This window comes from Barbus barbus, assembly GCF_936440315.1.
Source record: "Barbus barbus genome assembly, chromosome: 21".
NCBI classification, from domain to species: domain Eukaryota; kingdom Metazoa; phylum Chordata; class Actinopteri; order Cypriniformes; family Cyprinidae; genus Barbus; species Barbus barbus.
Genome location: NC_136749.1, coordinates 24191148 through 24209378, shown reverse-complemented (window position 1 = coordinate 24209378; position 18231 = coordinate 24191148). Strand labels below are relative to the sequence as shown.

At 34.7% G+C, this 18231-nt stretch overlaps 2 protein-coding genes across 2 annotated transcripts in view; both read right to left on the bottom strand.

The window, feature by feature from the left end:
* LOC306887033 (serine/threonine-protein kinase Nek11-like) overlaps positions 1–7672 on the bottom strand; it is an 83608-nt gene extending 75936 nt beyond the window's left edge. Inside the window, exons 1-2 of the mRNA XM_079444497.1 lie at positions 7633–7672; positions 7047–7250 (exon numbers count right to left, since the gene is read on the bottom strand). Coding sequence (XP_079300623.1) covers positions 7047–7222 — 176 coding nt within the window. The 5' untranslated portion in view covers positions 7223–7250; positions 7633–7672. The remainder of the gene's footprint in view (positions 1–7046; positions 7251–7632) is intronic.
* Positions 7673–9028: 1356 nt separating this feature from the next.
* LOC306887624 (B-cell receptor CD22) lies at positions 9029–12622 on the bottom strand. Its single transcript, XM_079445513.1, has 7 exons — positions 12553–12622; positions 11771–12121; positions 11424–11672; positions 11210–11300; positions 10620–10701; positions 10283–10377; positions 9029–10105 (listed from the first exon to the last, which is right to left on the bottom strand). The coding sequence occupies exons 1-7, from the start codon at positions 12581–12583 to the stop codon at positions 10045–10047; spliced, it is 960 nt and encodes a 319-aa protein (XP_079301639.1). The 5' UTR covers positions 12584–12622; the 3' UTR covers positions 9029–10044.
* Positions 12623–18231: the final 5609 nt, after the last annotated feature.

The window sequence follows — 18231 nt, the reverse complement described above, 5'->3', positions numbered from 1 at the left end:
ATGCAGAGCACAATTTCTGAGTATGGGACTGCTCCCCGGCCGAGTAGGCACCAATCAGAGGCTGCATTTTTATGTCAACATATAGACTTCTTACAAAGTACTTTACAGTATTTTAATACTGCAAAAATACAAAAGACTAAAGTATTTTGATACAAAATATGATGCCATTTTCATCAACCCTATGAAATACAAATAACAAAACCCTGCTTTGTAACTGAAATGCATGTATCATAAATACTGCTCATCCCTGCTTACTTCAATGGTGAGACACACAAAGAATCATTACATTGAAGTATGACAGGTCGGTCTAATTTCGAAAATCTAATTTCGTCTTGGCCACTTCCTCTCATGTCTCATTAGAGCTAACATACCTTGATAATGCATTATGTCACAAGACCAATCTAATGAACAGTTGAGCTGATGTTGTAGAAAGCCGTTAACACTCTGTATTATGGATTCACATTAGAAGCTTCTACCTGAATAATGATAAGAGATCAAAACAACCAGATATTACAATCATCCATAAAGCTTTTACATAATCCAAGATAATATGTTTGTGTTTATCCACTTAATTTCAAGTAAAGGATCCAGTCAATTACTGAACAAATTAAACTCTATTTACAATTGATCATCACCAACCTACAGTTTACATGTTGATAACATGTCAGGGATTTCATCTTCAAGCACTTAATAGCTTTGCTTAAAGAAACATTTTCGTGAACATTCAATATGAAGCACATATCTGTGACTATATTCATGAAAACAACCTCTCATTCCTTATTCTGCTGTTGTATATGAAATATATATACATTTTAAAGTTTAATAGTTTTAGTTTTATAGTTTAAAAATTTGTCAAGGACAGATATGGGTAATTTAAAATACAAAAAATAATATATTGGTGTACAACAATCTTGATATTAACTTTATTTTGAAGATCGATAAAATACAGGTATTTACAAGATTGTCCGTTCTCTCTAATAGGGTGACATAAACATACAGAATGACAAGCCTGTTCTGCAAATATTATTTTCTGTTGTGTTGATATGGTTGCCTGATAAGCACAACGAGAATCCATAATTTATGTAATTATGTCCAATGTAAATATATGTGGGGTTTCAATTTCAACCTCACCATATTTCAGCACAATACATGTTTATTTTAAATCCCAGGCATTTTTTTTTTACATGTGGAAGAATGTAAAGAAAAGCTCAGCTAGACCTCTTCTGACAGAAAATGGTATATCTTCGATAAAAAAACAATCAATCACTGAAATTTCCTGTGGTGAATAATTGAACACGCGTTCATGTCCCATTTCTTAGTCTCTCTCTGGAGGCGTAGAGTCAATTTAAGATCTATTTTAAGGATATTGGAAAGCTGAGCAAATAACCAACCACAATCCTTTGCAATTTTAACCTGCATGGTACCATATTCTATTTCAACCCCGAGATCAGAGGAAACAGGTATGAATATACAGTAAATGACAGGGCTCTTTTGATCAGCTCCTGCTCATTTTCACAGTCTACATCGCCTTGGCCCAAATTAAACCCCTCATCTCTGATGAGATTTTGTAGAAAATAATTGCATCATCCTAGATTATCACATACATAATTAGAAATTTAAATGGCTACAATATAAATGGATTATATTCATCATAACAAGTCTCTTTATAAATGTGGCAAAACGTTTTGCTTTTTGAGGTGTTAAGGTCAGATAACCCTAAAAGGCACTGTCACAATTACTACGATGTGTAATGTAAAAAATAAATGGAGGGAAAATTCCCATGATACATGAACCAGGTCAGTGAATGAACCAGTTTAAAGGTCTGGAATCAAACAGATGTAGCAGCATAGACCAAGAAAGCCCCAAAAGGAAAGAGTACCTAAGAGAGAGAGAGCAAAATCAGGAGGTGGAGAGAGACTAGCCCGTACGAGAGTCTGGGCACCTGCAAACAAATTGGGAGATTTCTGGTGGACCTGGATCCAAGTGGGAGGTTGCATAACATAAGGTGAGCAGAAACAAGCACTGCTGCCACGAGTCTCCAGGGAATCTTGTCTGACAGGGAAATCCATAGAGGACAAGCTGAAAGTGGGCTAGCAGGGCTGAAGAGAGAAGCATTCCCCTCCTTGAGTGAGATTAGCTGCTTCTGGCCTCTGAGAGCAGAATAAACAAATTATATTCATAATGCTCTAGACTCGCTACACTGGTGTTTTGTTTTAAGTGACTGCCGCATTGTAAGAAAGAGACAGCTGTTCCTCATTTAAAATGAAAATACTCAATAGGACATGAGGGGTCAAGACATGGAATCAGCCATCACAAACAAGATAACAAATCATTTGTTTACACCATTCAAAATGTCACTTCAGATTTAATCACAGTACACCAAAAATTTTAATTTTGTCATCATTTACTAATACTCCTGGTTCAAGAGAGTTCATAAGAGATGTCTGCTTTGAGATCAAATTATTAGTTTTAGTCAGATCTTAATGAATTGATTCATCCAGTACCTAAATCGTTCTGAAAGATTAGTTCATTAATCAGACTGATTTCAACTTCAAATGTTCCTCATTAAAAGGTATTGCTTACACTTACAGTTCTTTTATGTACTTTTACAGGCTTGAAAGCTCCATTCATTGTAACTGCATGGAAGAGTGTGACCAGTACAAACATTTCCTTTTGTGCTGCAGCAAGAAAACGTCATGAGAACAACATGAGCATCCGTTTTGCTGTTGTTAACTAAAACTAAATCTGAAACTATTAAAGTAATTTTCAGTAGCTGAAATTAACCTGAAATGAAAACACACACACACACACACACACATCAATTAAAATAGAAATGTTGCTTTGGGAACTAACTGAAATAAGGTTTTAAAAGAACAAAAATTACTAAAACTAAAATAAAAATGATAAAGACGCTATAAAAGAATATTTAAAAAGAACCCAAAATTACAAATCACACAATAACTAACATTTTTAATAATTAAAATGAATAATGAAAATATAAAAATAAAAGCTCATTCTAACTAAATAGGCACTACAACAGTACATACAACTAAAGTAACACAGATGAACATAAGTGATGAAAAAATTCATTATTTTTGGGTTAAGTATTTCTTAAAATACAATATGAATTGTGATACCTTAACTAGGACAAAGTTGTTAAATGACAAGTTTGCCATTATAATCATCTTTGTCCCTTAAGTATGTGGATTTATTTAGAAAATAACACCACTTGGAAATCCTTTGTGCCCACAGTGGTACTTTTGGCACATTTGTGAGACTATTAATGAAGACCAGAGCAGATGACAGGCCACTCTTCTCTGCTCACACTAATTTTTTTAATAGAGATGTAATTTGCGTAAAGGTCACACTTCTCAAAATGGCTCCCCATCTGGATGAAATACACGCACAATATATATTCGAAATCCGTTATATGGATCATATAATTTTCTTTCTTCTATAAAACACAAAGGGATACGTTTAGCAGAATGTCCAAGCCGCTCTTTTATCATACAAGAAAAGTAGATGGTGATTTGTATTCTCATGCTCCAAAAAGGACAAAACAAGCATCATAAAACAGTCCTATAATGCAAGTCTTTTGTACATGAATTTAAAGTGATAAATGACTCTAAAACACACAATCTCTACAGCTTTACTTCATCATCAGCCTATACACACACACCAATTTCAGCCCGACTACCGTATATAAAGCATTCAAATGCTGAAGCAGTGGCTTTTTGGAAAGACCTGCTATGGGACCCACAGGATGTGAGCCCGACTTTTGGGGTGAATCCGGAATAGGAAGTCATTTGTCTGGGCTAATAAAGCCCAGTGAGAAGCCAGCTGGAGGAAAGGGGTACGGCAGTCTCAGCTCACAGCGCTCAGCACTGACATTTGGCTCTCACAAAGAAACAAAGGAGTTCATAGTACTGTAAGAACCACTGAGGCAGTAACAACAAAACACACACCCAGCAGGATTTTAAGGCTGAGAGAAGACTAAGGAAGGAGAACTGGTGTGTAAGTGTGCTTGAGAGAAAGGAACAGGAGCTGCGGTGGTATCCTGAAGGTGGGCATTCAGGTTTGGTGCCAGCACTCTGCGTGTGACAGGTCAGAGGTTGGCAAACAGCTGCGACGGGCTAACAAGCAGAAAGCTCAGGGCCAAAAGAACAGTAACCCGTAGCATGCCGCCACTCGCCTGTGGGCAGCTAAATTGTGGAGCTCTTCCTAATTGGCCTCCATTTCCACCAGCATCTCTCCAGCTTTCAGTTCCAGCTCCTCGTCTGATATGGGCTTCACAGTATGTTGCCAAGCAAAGTGTGATAGACATGGAGAACAGTTAAAAGCAGCAAATGAACTGACAACATTGTAACTGGCTCTTCTCCAGGCAGTTTGCTTGTGTATATGAATCCAATTATAAACCCAAAGACCAAAAACTGTAGAAATCAATATGGGAAGGATAATATGCGGGCAGCTGGTCTAAACAGTATAATACTGTGATCAAGACTCAGACTCTACTGTCCAAGATCTACAACATGTGGGGAAGTCGTAGCCTAATGGTTAGAGAGTCGGACTCGTAATCCAAAGGTTGCGAGTTCGAGTCTCGGGCTGGCAGGAATTGTAGGTGGGGGGAGTGAATGTCCAGCGCTCTCTCCACCCTCAATATCACGACTGAGGTGCCCTTGAGCAAGGCACCGAACCCCCAACCCCCGGGGAGTGTGTGTTCACTGCTGTGTGTGTGTCCACTTTGGATGGGTAAATGCAGAGCACGAAGTCAACTTGGCCGTATGTCACTTTCACTTTTCACTTTAATACACAGATGAAATTATATCCATTAGAAATCCCATTTATCTTTAATGATGAGCTAAGATGACCCACACAAAACTATCATATGTCTTCAGATATGCACCACTTTTATGATATTTCATAGTGTTTTGCATCCTCGTTAATTTTAATTGGGTGGAAAATAATAAGTACTATTATTCTTCAAAATTTCTCCTTTTGAGTTATACAGGAAGAAAAAAAAAATTATTGGTATGCAATGATATCAGGGGGAGTAAATACTGAACTATTTTTTTTTTCTTTCAAAAAAATACCATGGTTAATTTCATAAACTATTCCATAAAACTATTTCATAAAAAAATATTATATTTCAAATAAATGCTGTTGTTTTGAACTGTTTATTCATCAAAGAGTCCTGGCAAAATGTGTCACAGTCTCTACAAAAATATTAAGCAGTATACTTCACATTTTTGAAATTTATTCATGAAATTATTTTTCAACATTAAATGATTTATGAAGGATCATGTGACACTGAAACCTGCTGCTGAAAATGTAGCTTTGCCATCACAGAAATAAAGGAATATTAAAATGGAATTTTAAAAAGGTTAATAATAATAGTATCTCACAATATTACTGCTTTTACTGTGTTTTTTGATCAAATAAATGCAACTTTTGTAAGCATAAGACGCGGCTTTCAAAAACATTTCAGAAATCTTACCAACCCCAAACTTTTGAATGGTAGAATAATTTATGTTTCGCAGATGTTTCTAAGAAGACATGAAACTATGTAGAAAATTGGTTGCCTAGGAAAAAGATCAATAGTTTAGTGCTTATTTTAACCTTTGACCAGAATCAAGAGGCACTTAATAAATCCACGTATATAACAGACACAGCCAAATATTTGTTCTGTTCTGAGAGCAATATCCTCATAAAGTAAGAGCCGTTGGTTTTAATTTATTGTGTGAGCTTCGCTGTGAACTGAATCTGGGTAAGATGTAATATTGTCATGATCACCAAAGCACCTAATGCCTCCTGAAAATTGACTCACAATTTCCTTTTTTCTTTTCTTATCTCCATTTTGACAGCAAACCTGCCTGTTTAAGACTGCAGTCCTCTACAAAAGCAATAAATCAACTTCACATATTTCACATCACATCCAGATGATACCAGTGAAACGTCCCCTCAGGACTTTAAATGTAAAAAAAAATTGCAATAAGAATCTAGTAAATTGCATAAGACTTTATGCAATTTAGCTAATATTCCAGTGACAGGCCATTTATTCTGTTTGAGGAAAAAACGTAAAGTGCACCTATAGAAAAAAATATATATTTACGTTACTAACCAATGAAAACTGGATTAAGCGTGAGAGTATTAAAATTATATGAATTGTAAATAATGCTCTCTAATGAAAGAATAATGGAGAGTTTGATCTTACATCATGAGGAATAACAGATATGTTGATAGTAACATAAAGGGTTCCTCAACTATCTCTGAGGAAAATAATACTGACTTGGTTAGTAGTTACAAAGACCAATGCTGCTCCCAGGTGGCTGTCCAGAGAAGTGAATTTAAGACCAAAAAACAATCTTTAAATGTTGCCATACTTAAGATCATTTCAACAAAACTGAGAATATTTTCTCTCCTGCAGAGAATGGAATCATCTGGGATCATCATTACAACTCATTAAATCCTACCTAGAAAAAAACAAAGTAACTAGTAAATAAAACCGCTAATAATATCTTTAAATACGAGACTTTTTAAAATAAAATAATGATGCAACTTTCACCATGACTTTTTCAATTAGACATTTTCTGCATAATCATAAGACTTACTGTAAGCTTCAAAGCTTATATTCTAAAAATGAGACCAACAGACATAGACACATAATTAGGCCATGTGCACATGTGTGTGGGTGTGTGGCAGTGTGCTTATGGTGGGGGTTGTGTATGTGGTTATTGGAAAGTTGCCCAAGTACATGCAGTTTTTCCTCAGTTCTTCAAACACCTCGGAAACTGATGCTATCTGTGATATTTTCCACTTCAATTATGAGATAGTCTAATTTATTACAGTATGTTATAGCATATTCTTTGCTTACCCATAAACTACCCTGCCTTGACTAATATTATAAGCCTAAATGCATGGTGAGCAGCAGAGTGGACTCGAGCATTAAAGGATTCAATTTAGTTGTCAAAGTGGGACCTCTGGAAGCAGACTCTATGGGAATCACTGCTGTAAAGACCATTGATGGCAAAAAATAATAAAGGACTTACAGTCTCTCTGCTGCTACTGCCTTTGTGTCTTTAACAAGGTAAACAGTGCCGAAGCTTCCCTTCCCGAGTCTCTGCTGGATGATGTATCTGTTAGCTATCAGACTGCTCTGGACAGGAGGTGTTTGTGTGGCAGGATGACAGTGAGTTTGGCCTGGACGCTCACGAAATCTGGGCATTTTTCAGTCATGAATACAGAGCAGTCAACTGAAAAGAGATAAAGGTCGAGAAAATGTCAACAAATGCTCTCTCGTGACGTTATTTCTTTTTCTTTTGATTATTTATCTTGTGTTTTGGTATTTTAAGTTCCTGTTTTGGAAACTAGGTATACGCAACATACATAATTATTTTGAGAATGACTTACAAGAACAATTTATCATATTTATAACCAAAACTAACCAAATTCGCCACACTTGCTCACTCTGTTTTATATATAAGTTAACGTTATATATATATATTTATTCTTACCCTGCGTCCCAATGTGCATACTATCCACCCTATCTGCCCTAAATAGTATTGAAAATGACTACTATCACATAGAATTTAGGATGGATAGTAGACGCAGGGTTAAAGTAGTTTTTAACCTCACCTGTGCGTCGGAAGTTCGTTCAGACTCAACTTCCGTGTTTTAAGTCGTTGTCATGGGAGCAGTGCAGTGGACTTTTTCACCTTTAGATGGCGCTAATGTGCGATGTTGACTGTCAACTAAATAAAGTTTTATGTGCGTCGCTTATTACATCTGAGATGATTTGAAAGCTTCCTAATCCTGATAACTGATCCATGGCTAATTTGGTTCTTCAAACGAATTTGCGTATTTGATTAAAATATCTGGATTAATGCTGCCTTCACTTGCTATTGGAAATGTCCTCTTTCCCATTTATGAAGTCGTGATTACCAGCGTGTCGTATTCAAGTGCTTTAATGTCGGAAAGAATAAAATGTAGCATCCCATTGGTTGGCATTCACAGCGATAAAATATTTTAATATTATGTTAGTGCTGGTGCAAGATTATGTTTTCTCCTCTTTTCATCAGTTTTTTTAGTTTGTGCCTTTTTTTAGATAATGTTCGACTTTCTTCATAGCATTTTAAAGTGGCAGTTTCTCAATATAATTCAAATAGATCGCATATTTTACCATCAGCTTGGCGATAGGAATGGCACGCGCAAATCTTCTCACACTTCACGCACGGAGTATAGGGTGATTCGCGCGCCGCTCGTGCACAAGTAAAAGAACTGCGCTTCAGTCATATTGTGCTGATAAGCGCTCCGTTCGGTTCGCACGTGAGGTTAGCGCTTATAAAATCGCCGAAGGCGCGATTCAAACAATTAATAAATAGCCTGATTCTAAGTTTCCATTAACCGTGGTATAAATATTGGGGGGGTTGAACTTGCTAGTTTTGGTTATTGGGGGGGGGGGGGTTACACCCACCCCCCACAAACTACGCCCCTGCATCCACCCTGTCTGCCCTAAATAGTACTGAAAATTACTAATATAACAGAATTTAGGATGGATAGTATGCAGATTGTGTTGCAGGCTACGATTACGGCGCGTTCTCGTGTTCCCCGAAAAGGGCAGGGCTGCGCTCAGCCCCGAAAAAACGATGCAAAACGTTTATTAAACGGAAACGGTGATGCGTTGAACATCCTGTTCTGATGAAGCAAGAGTTGCAACTATGGCAGCTGAGAAGATCACTCTGTTTGCTCTTTTTGAAGAATTTTCAGAGCCTGATAAAATCGGTATAAATACATTTAGTTACTGCAAAATACTGCAAAATACACTCGATGTTACACTCACTGCCCTTGCCGTCCAGAATAAAAGAGAACATCCCAAAGGAGTGAAGGGATTTGTGGAAACTGTGGTTCCTAATTATTGGGATCCAACATTAGCCTCGCATTTCAGGTGAAAGATAATCCACTTCTTACCTCCGACAGCAACGTAATGGCATCTTATAATAATAATAAAAAAAGACACCAGACGAAAAAAATTGACAAATTTCTTGACCTTTATAAGGAAACAGCCAAGCGAACACAACTACATGTTATAATAGATAAATGAAATGTGCACTGTTTTTCATTTATTTGTGTTTATTTTTACATGATTCCTAATTATTTATATTCACGATTTTCTAGTATTTGTCCAGGCTTTACATTTTTTATTTCAATGTTGTAATTAGCAATTCATTTAATTGCATCTTTGAAGCAGATTTGTTATGTGACAGCATTAATTCAAGTTTCTTAAGGGTCAAGATCATGTTATCTGCATCTCCTCAGCTCCATCAAGCCACTCCCATAATAGCTGTCACCACTCAAATTAATGCACTGCTCCAAGACTCCAATACAATTATAAAGTCATTATTTCATCACCAATACATCTTTCAATGATTAAAACTGGCTATGTCTATAGTATTATAGACTACACAACATTATTATATTATTTTTAAATGAATTTTTAAGTTATTATTATTTTAAATTATTGTTCCTGGACCAATATATATAATTATTTGTTCTATAACAATAGTTGTAGCCTACATTCATTACATTATTTACAAATTTGAAAAAAGTAGCTATTAAAAAGCAAAACAACGCAATAGCCTATACCACACAAAACTGCATGCCCTGGCCTAGTGTCAAACGAGGACAGGTGAGACCTGTGTGTGTAGCCACCTTATTTAGCCTATTACTGTTCATTTGTTATATTAAAAAAAATCCCAGAATGTTTCCTAATTGAACTAATTTATTAACATAATTATAACGTTTAAAAAAAAATTCTGTGCTCTTTGACGTTTCTTTTTACTGTTCTTTGTATCAGGCAATGCTTATCCAAGAAGCTTTACTCTCAACCCAGCCACCACAAAATGCTTTTAACAATCTAATTCTGTTCAAATGAAGCACATTTATATAAGAAAGGGAACTAGCCAGAGACAGTTCATCTGACATTTTTAGAGCTAAAACACACACACAAACATAGTAGGCACATTTTACAGTAACTCTGTATGTATATGATTAACCATTCATCACTGTGCTGTAGATGGTTGAATCATCCTGCTGCTCTGTGTTTGCAGACCTAGAAATAAAGAAGATCATAGCAGTGAAATACTCACAAACTCATATTATGTCAAGATAGGCAAATATGATGTCAAACATGATGAATTGTGTTTGCATCATCTCCATATACCGGATATAAAGCAATTGCGTATAAATATTAGACCACAGTTAGGCTACATGTGTCTTAAATGCTCACGTTTGAAGCAGTTCTTTGGGTTTAATACTGATGGATGAATATTCTACTTCATCTTCCTGCTGAACATCCTTGGCTTCTGGTAGGTTTGTGTAAGCCTAACAGCAAACAGTTAAACAAAACATGTCTTTACGTATAACTGTCATACTTTGTTCAGTTTAATGTCTACCGTGCTGAAAAGAGCAGCTTAGCTCAGCATAACCAGTGTGTTTTTTCTGATGAAGCTGGTTGACCAATTGAGACTTGCTGGTTAAGCCTGTTGGTCCTTTCAAAAGGGTAGTCATGTACAGCTTATACATTTTTTGTTTGTTGTTTGTTTAGGTTTTACAAATATATTTACAGTTTTTTGAAGAGTGCTGTAAAGAGAATCCTGGGCTTCTTCTCTTTCTTCCACTGGTTTTCTATGAGCTTTTGCTTTCCTTCTAAGAGTAAATGTGACAGAAATGCATTATAAATAGCAAATCAATAAATCATACAACTTTGATTATTTCAGTAAAGGGGTTTGATTCTGAGAAAATATTTTTACAGTTGTTATTTATTTCATTAATCCTTATTAAATGAATAAAGAAATACATCAAAATGAAAAAATGGAAGAAAAATGGATAATGTCCTGGCAGAGTATTACCAGTTATTTCCTTCAACGCTAAAACATAACTCGATACAATGCAACTCTAAAGTATATCACAATACAATTGATTTTGGCTACATGCAGTTTGGCAACTTTGTGTCGTAAGCCTTAACTACTGGCCTCATCAACATTACAACACAAACACAAAAGTACAAATGCATTTTCAAACTCATTTTGCTCTTTTGTACTTTCTAAATTGTGCAATATCAGTTAATGTTTCATTTAGTCTGGCTGTATAGAGTAACTGAGACATTTGTAATATACTTATGTGTGCAAGTACAAACAAATCAAAATGTCCATACCTCCGAATAAGCATCACAGCTGCTGTGATGAAAACAAGTGAGAATAAAGACACCACCACAATAATCAGAACTGCTGGGGACCAGGCAACATCTAATTAAGGACAACAAAATATAATTTACTTTGAATTATGCACAATAAATCTCTCATTCTCCAAATATGATTATGATTGGGAGGTTAAGAAATGTTCATAATATGTTTATCAATTCAACCAACCTTCAATGTAAATGGTGAATTCTTCAGATACAGTAGTTTTAAAGTTTCTCAAAGAACAAGAGTAATTCCCAGAGTCTTTAGCAGTTATTCTGCTGAAGGTGAGGAGAGGGTCTGACTGTTGAATCGGATCACCATTCTTAAACCACTGAACCTCAGCTAAACCACCAGGACACTTGAGTGTGCATGTCAGATTCAAAGAGTCTCCAACTACTGTGCTTCCATTTTCTCTTGACCTGCTCACTCTTAAATCTATCAAAACAAGAGAAATACCCCATAAACTCAGAGATTTCCTTCAGTGAAAACAAAAGAGCAACACTAATTTTTCAGAGTAAATCTTTTATATTTACCGTGTACTAAAATGTTCACTCCAGGATTACCTGTCCACCTGTCCACACTGGTTATAAATCTGAATTTATACTCTCCAGAATGTGCTTGATTAATATTACTGATCAAAAGAGAACAATCTGAGGTTTTGTTTCCAATGTATTGAAAGTTGTTTTGATTATTGTTGGCTTCACTATCATAAACATATGGATTATAATGACAGTCGCCATGGTTTGATGTCATTGAACACCATAGCAGTTGCTGAACTTGTTGCCCCTGTGGATATTTAAAATTACAGTCAATAGTGGCATCGGATCCCCTCGCAGCACAGATCGGAGGAGGATAATTCACCTTCCACTCAGCACTGACAACACCTGAGGAGCACAGAACACTTTAATTACAGTATTTATTAACATGGATAGTTAAAATATATCTTGAGACAGTATCTGTTATATGATATATATTGTGACAGTTTAAAATAAATTATTTACATATCAATGAGCAATAACAGAGATACAGCGGATGCAAATGACCACATAAAAAAACAAAAACATAACGAGCATTTTTAAAAAGTACAAGAAAGAAAAGCTATGGCATAAAAAGGGATATTCAATACTCTGCAATGCTTGTCACTAATCAAATAAGCAGATGTTAACTCCATATCAGATATTTTTTCTGCTCAAAATTCCATTAGAAAATGAAAATAGCACAAAATAGCAACATCTTTACTAATTAAATCAAATAATTAGAGGAGAAATGGACAACCAATACAATTTACAAAATACATAAGAAAATATTTTCTTACCAGGCAGGAGAAGCAGAATAACTTGCAGCATTTCAATACAGCGTTTCACTTGTTTATCTCAGAGTGTCAGACAGAAAATAAAGAAAAGAAGAAGTTGCTCAGACAAATGCTGATTCATGTTTTCTTGCTTATACTAATGGCCCCACATAAGGACCAAAAATGGCAACACAGGACGCAGTATCCTTTTAATCAAGATATAAATTTTTTTTACACCTAGATGCAGTATAGCACCAGGATATCTTGTTATGAAATACATATTAAAGCTTTGGGTGAGAAGTGTACAGAGACATTAAAACTATTGTGCAATAAAAATCTTGACAACTTTGGTCACCATTCACTCAACTGTATTGAAAGGAACAGGCATTCTGCTACAAATGACATATTTATGAGTTCTGAGTGACCCCAATAATCTCCATAACTGCTGGTCAGATTGAATAAAGCAAGTTGTCCATTTAGAAAAATTGACACTTATGACTGGTTTTGTGGTCCAGAGTCACATTTATGAAAATATCCATATGTTTATCAGTTCAACCAACCTTCGATGTAAATTCTTCAGTTTTAAGGTTTCTCAAAGAACAAGAGTAATTCCCAGAGTTGTGTTGTTGCAGGAAGAATGCAAGAGTCTAGGATTAAGTTTAAACTTCAAAGTCTTTAATAACTGAAAACACAGGGAATAATCCAAAAATGAAGCTTGCACAAACACATGTAACCAAATAGATCCGCCAAAGGAACACAGAGCAAACAGGAACTATTATGCACAGGATAATTAGGAACTCAGGTGCAAAGGAAACATAAAGCAATCAAACTAAACATGAACAGGAAAAAGACCATATATGGAAAACCAGGAACAAAGACACGGTGGTAAAACAAGGCAAAACAAGTCCAAAACACTGACAGTATCTGAGATATGATATACAATATATATTGTGACAGTTTTAGAGAATTTATTTATTTACTTATCAGTTAGCAATAACAGTGGAATCCGAAGAGACTACACTGAAAATGTATAGGACAGGGGTCTCCAACCTTATTTCATTCGGGAGCTGAACGCGCCTGAGAGCTACCAATGTTATACAATACTTAAATATCTTAAATATCAATCCTAACATACATGGCATTGTTAAAATGTGCTGGAAATATAAAAAAGTAGCCTCTGATAGGCCTACACACACTGAAATCATTTAGTTTTATGACAAAAGCCAACAAATAAAATTAGCAGCACTTTGCACTTTTTGTGTGCATAAACAGTGAAATAAAAACATAAAAAAATGATGGCTGGATTTTAAACTAACAAAAAATTATTCATAACATGTTATGTACTGACATGTACTACTGTACATGTTCAAATAAAGTTTTGACCATTTCAGCCTTCAATTATTTTTAATAATAAGGATGAGTCATAATGATAAATTAAATTTTTTTATCTACTCCATAAAGAGTTCGACATAAGCTAATGTGCATTCTAAAAATCTCAACTCTTCTGATAACAAGGTAGCCTATTTTCCATCGACCGGTTAAGATAAAATTTGGTCCGATTTTCGCATTGGTCTGAACAAAAATATGGCAGACTGAATGAATTTGTAAATCCACAGTTTGACAGCATGTGACGCCAGTAAAGCTGCACTGCGCTTCTAAACACTTACACGGAGGGAAGATGGAAAGGAGAATGCCATCGAAACTTTTCTGAAGACAGTCGGCATCCTATTATGCATTCATAAAAATAATTAAATCCTACATTCTCTCATATACAAATACATTCTTTCCCTCAGCAGTCTGCCCTCAGTCATGTCATTCAGACTCTTAATAACTTAGATTAAAGTTGAACAATATTTACTTGAGTTTTTCAAATCGTGATAATCAAATACGGGTTTTATGATAATTAAAATATGAAACAGGATAATAAAAATAACCTCAGGCGATATGTCAAGTATGTCTTTCTTGGTGAGCTACCTCCAATCTGCCCACGAGCTACTGGTAGCGAGTCGCGAGCGACGTGTTGAAGACCCCTGGTATGATTTGTCATTTAATTCTGGAAATAAACAGTTTTAGGGTAAAAAAAGAAAGAAAGAAAGGATATGGCATAAATAAAGTAGAAATATTTAAGATTTTGTGCTATTTTTATGTCACTAAACAAACAAGCGGATGTCAACTTCATATTGAAAAATCGGATAATTTCACTGTTCAACTTCTGTTTAGAAAATAAAAAGAACACAAAATAGCATTTAGTGGCCTCAAAATTTGGTCTCCATAGCCTATATACAAGAAATTTTTATTTTATTGCAATCTGATATAAATTCAATTAAATAATTAGAGGAGAAATGGACAACTTACAAAATTTACAGTAGACCCAAGAATAGCTTTTCTTACCCAACAGAAGCAACAGAATAATTTGCAGCATTTCAATTCACTGTTTCAGATATACAGTGCCCTCCAAAAGTATTGGAACAGTAAAGACAAAATTGCTCTGTTGGCTGTGGAGTCAAGACATTTACAAATATGATTAAAAGATGAATATGAGACAAATCTACAGAATGTCACATTTTATTATTGGGCGATTTAACACATAGATGTTTTACCAGCTAAGAAGTTCAGCACTTTTAGAGTTTCATCCCTCTGATGTGAGCATAAGTATAGGAACAGTTGCCTCACAGGTCTTTCTAAGTGATCAGCTGTGTCCTGTTGCATTAATTCTTCAGATATTAAAAGCAGTTATATCCATTACTTCTGTATTCTGAATCTTGCATTCGATGATGACACACACAAACCAGGATGAAGATGAGGGAGCTGACTTTGAGAGAAAAGCAAGCAATTTGGATGCTAAAAGAAAAGAGGAAGTCAATTAGAGCTATAGCAAAAATAAAGGGCATGGAGAAATCAAGAGTTTGGAAACCACCAGCGACACCAGCAACCAACAACTTCCTGATCAGCTGAGAAAACACCAGTAGTTGATGACAGACAAATCATAAAAGCTGTGAAAATGAATCCTAAAAGATGTGTCTGTAAATTCACCAACAACTTCCAGAAAGCTGGAGTGATGCTCTGACAATCTACTGTCCTCAGGAGACTTTGACACAGAATTACAGATGCTACACAGCAAGATGCAAAGCTGCCAGCTGATTAAGATATTCAGAAACACTTGATTAATTTCAGACAGGTGTGTTGGAGTAGGGTTTGCACTGAACTCTGCAGGAAGGTATATTCTGGGAACAGGATTAGGTACCCCTGAAATAAAACATGAAAAATGCGACCAGTATTGTGTGTCCTGAAGGCTTAAGGTCATTGCACACTGAAGGTCATTGCACACTGTGTCCGAAATTTTCGCATCTGTTTTTCCGTTTTTTAATATACCCTATCCTTTCCTATCAAAATGCATGCTACGGATGAGAAAACGCAGAAAATCGAAACTGATTCGAATTTTTTTTGACGCACGAAAGTTTCGGAGGCAGTGTGCAAACGAGATTGACACAACGTGAGGTCGTATTTATTTTTTAACGTGCAAAAACGTGTTGGTTAAGTTGGTTAAGAAGCCTGCAACACACCAGCATCAAAACTGGTGCTTTCAACATGTACATCTTATACAATTCTTACTTAGCACAGTGCTAAACATGATAACACTTATTGTGATTCTTATGGGTTTTACATCATATTTACTCCCTAATAAGGATAACAAATCATTTTTGTTCTTTACTTGTTAAGGTTTTACAAATACTGTATATTTGCCATTGTTTGATGGTTTGATGTTATATGGTAGGGGGCGCTAGTACACATCTTCTGTCCAGAATTTCCAAAAAACACAAGTGAAGAAGAAACCAAAACAACAGTATGATGTTAAAGTTCACTTAAAGAAAACTTACGAGTATACTTGCAGTATAAAACTACTAAACTAGTAGTTCACTGAGACTATACTTCAAAGTATACTAAAAATGTTACTACAAGTTTTTAATTAGTAAACTACCAGTATACCTATAAGTTCACTTTTAGTATAATTGTAGAACAAGCTAAAAACTTTGATGTAAACTAGTTGTGTACACAAAGTTCACTACTGATATACTTAAAGTATAGTTAAAAGTATATTTTATATACTAGAAAGTGGGCCAATTTAGTCCAAGGAATATTGAAATAATACACTTACGAGTATACTACTAGTACACTGATATTTGTATACTTACTACATAACGTACACTTAAAATATACTTGAACTTTACTTAAGTATACTTAATAAAATAAACGAAGTATACTACTTTTTGATAAGGGATCTTTAATGATATCATGAAAGAGGTTTGATTCTGAGAATATATATATAGATATATTAGTGCTGTCAAACGATTAATCGCATCCAAAATAAAAGTTTTTGTTTACATATTATATGTGTGTGTACTGTATATATTTATTATGTATATATAAACACAAACACATGCATGTATTTATATATATATATATATATATTATATATATATATTTATTTATATTATATTTATTTAAGAAAAATATTTTATATTTATATAATATAAATTATATGAATATAAATATAAACATGTAAATACATTTAAATATTTTCAAAATATATACTGTATGTGTGTGTCTTTATATATACAAAATAAATATACACAATAGACACATATATTGTGTAAACAAAAACTTTAATTTTGGATGCGATTAATCACAATTAATCGTTTGACAGCACTAATAAAAATTTAATTTTATTATATCTTATTAAATAAATAAACAGGTGCATGAACTGATCTGAAGCAGTTAAGATATCAGTTTATTCTAGTTACATGCAGTTTAGCAGCTTTGTGTTGTAAGTCTTAACCACTGACCCTCACCAACATTGCTTGGTTAGGTGAGATTTAAAACACACTTAATGATTAGTAATATTATTAATTTGACTGCACTGACACTGGCAGATAAGCAAAAACTTCAACTGAATTGAGCTGGATAATGACACTATTGTCTTCAGTCAAGCAGCATAGTCAAATTTGTTCAAAACTGACAAATTTTGTTATTGAACTGAACTGAATCAACATTAAACAGACTCAACTATAACAAAACTAGTCTCCGACTGAGCTACTTACTGTTTGACTGAACATATTTCATAATTGCTGAACATTATTGAACTAAAATGTAGCTGAATAATGATGATATTTTGTTGTTAGAGCTGCTTTACAACAGAATTTGGATTTGTGTAATTTTTGGTGAAGTTTTCATTATTGATTCTGTTACTTTGCTGTTTAATAGCCTACTGTGAAGCTGATTTGAAACAATCTCTATTGTATAACGTGTCATATGAATAAAGTTGACTTCACTTGTCCAATGTCAGTTAATGTTTCATTTAGACTGACTGAGAGATATATAATTTATTGGTGTGTTCAAGTACAAACAAATCTAAATGTTCTACCTTCTAATAAGAATCACAGCAGCAGAGATGAAAACAGGTGAGAATAAAGACACCACAATAATCAAAGCATTGGGAACCCGGTGACAAAAAAAAAAGTTGAAAGGACAACTAAAAGATATAATTTATTGAATTATGCACAATACATCACTCATTTTCCAATATGTTTATTGGTTCAACCAACCTTCAATGTAAATGGTGAATTCTTCAGATACAGTAGTTTTAAGGTTTCTCAAAGAACAAGAGTAATTCCCAGAGTCTTTAGCAGTTATTCTGCTGAAGGT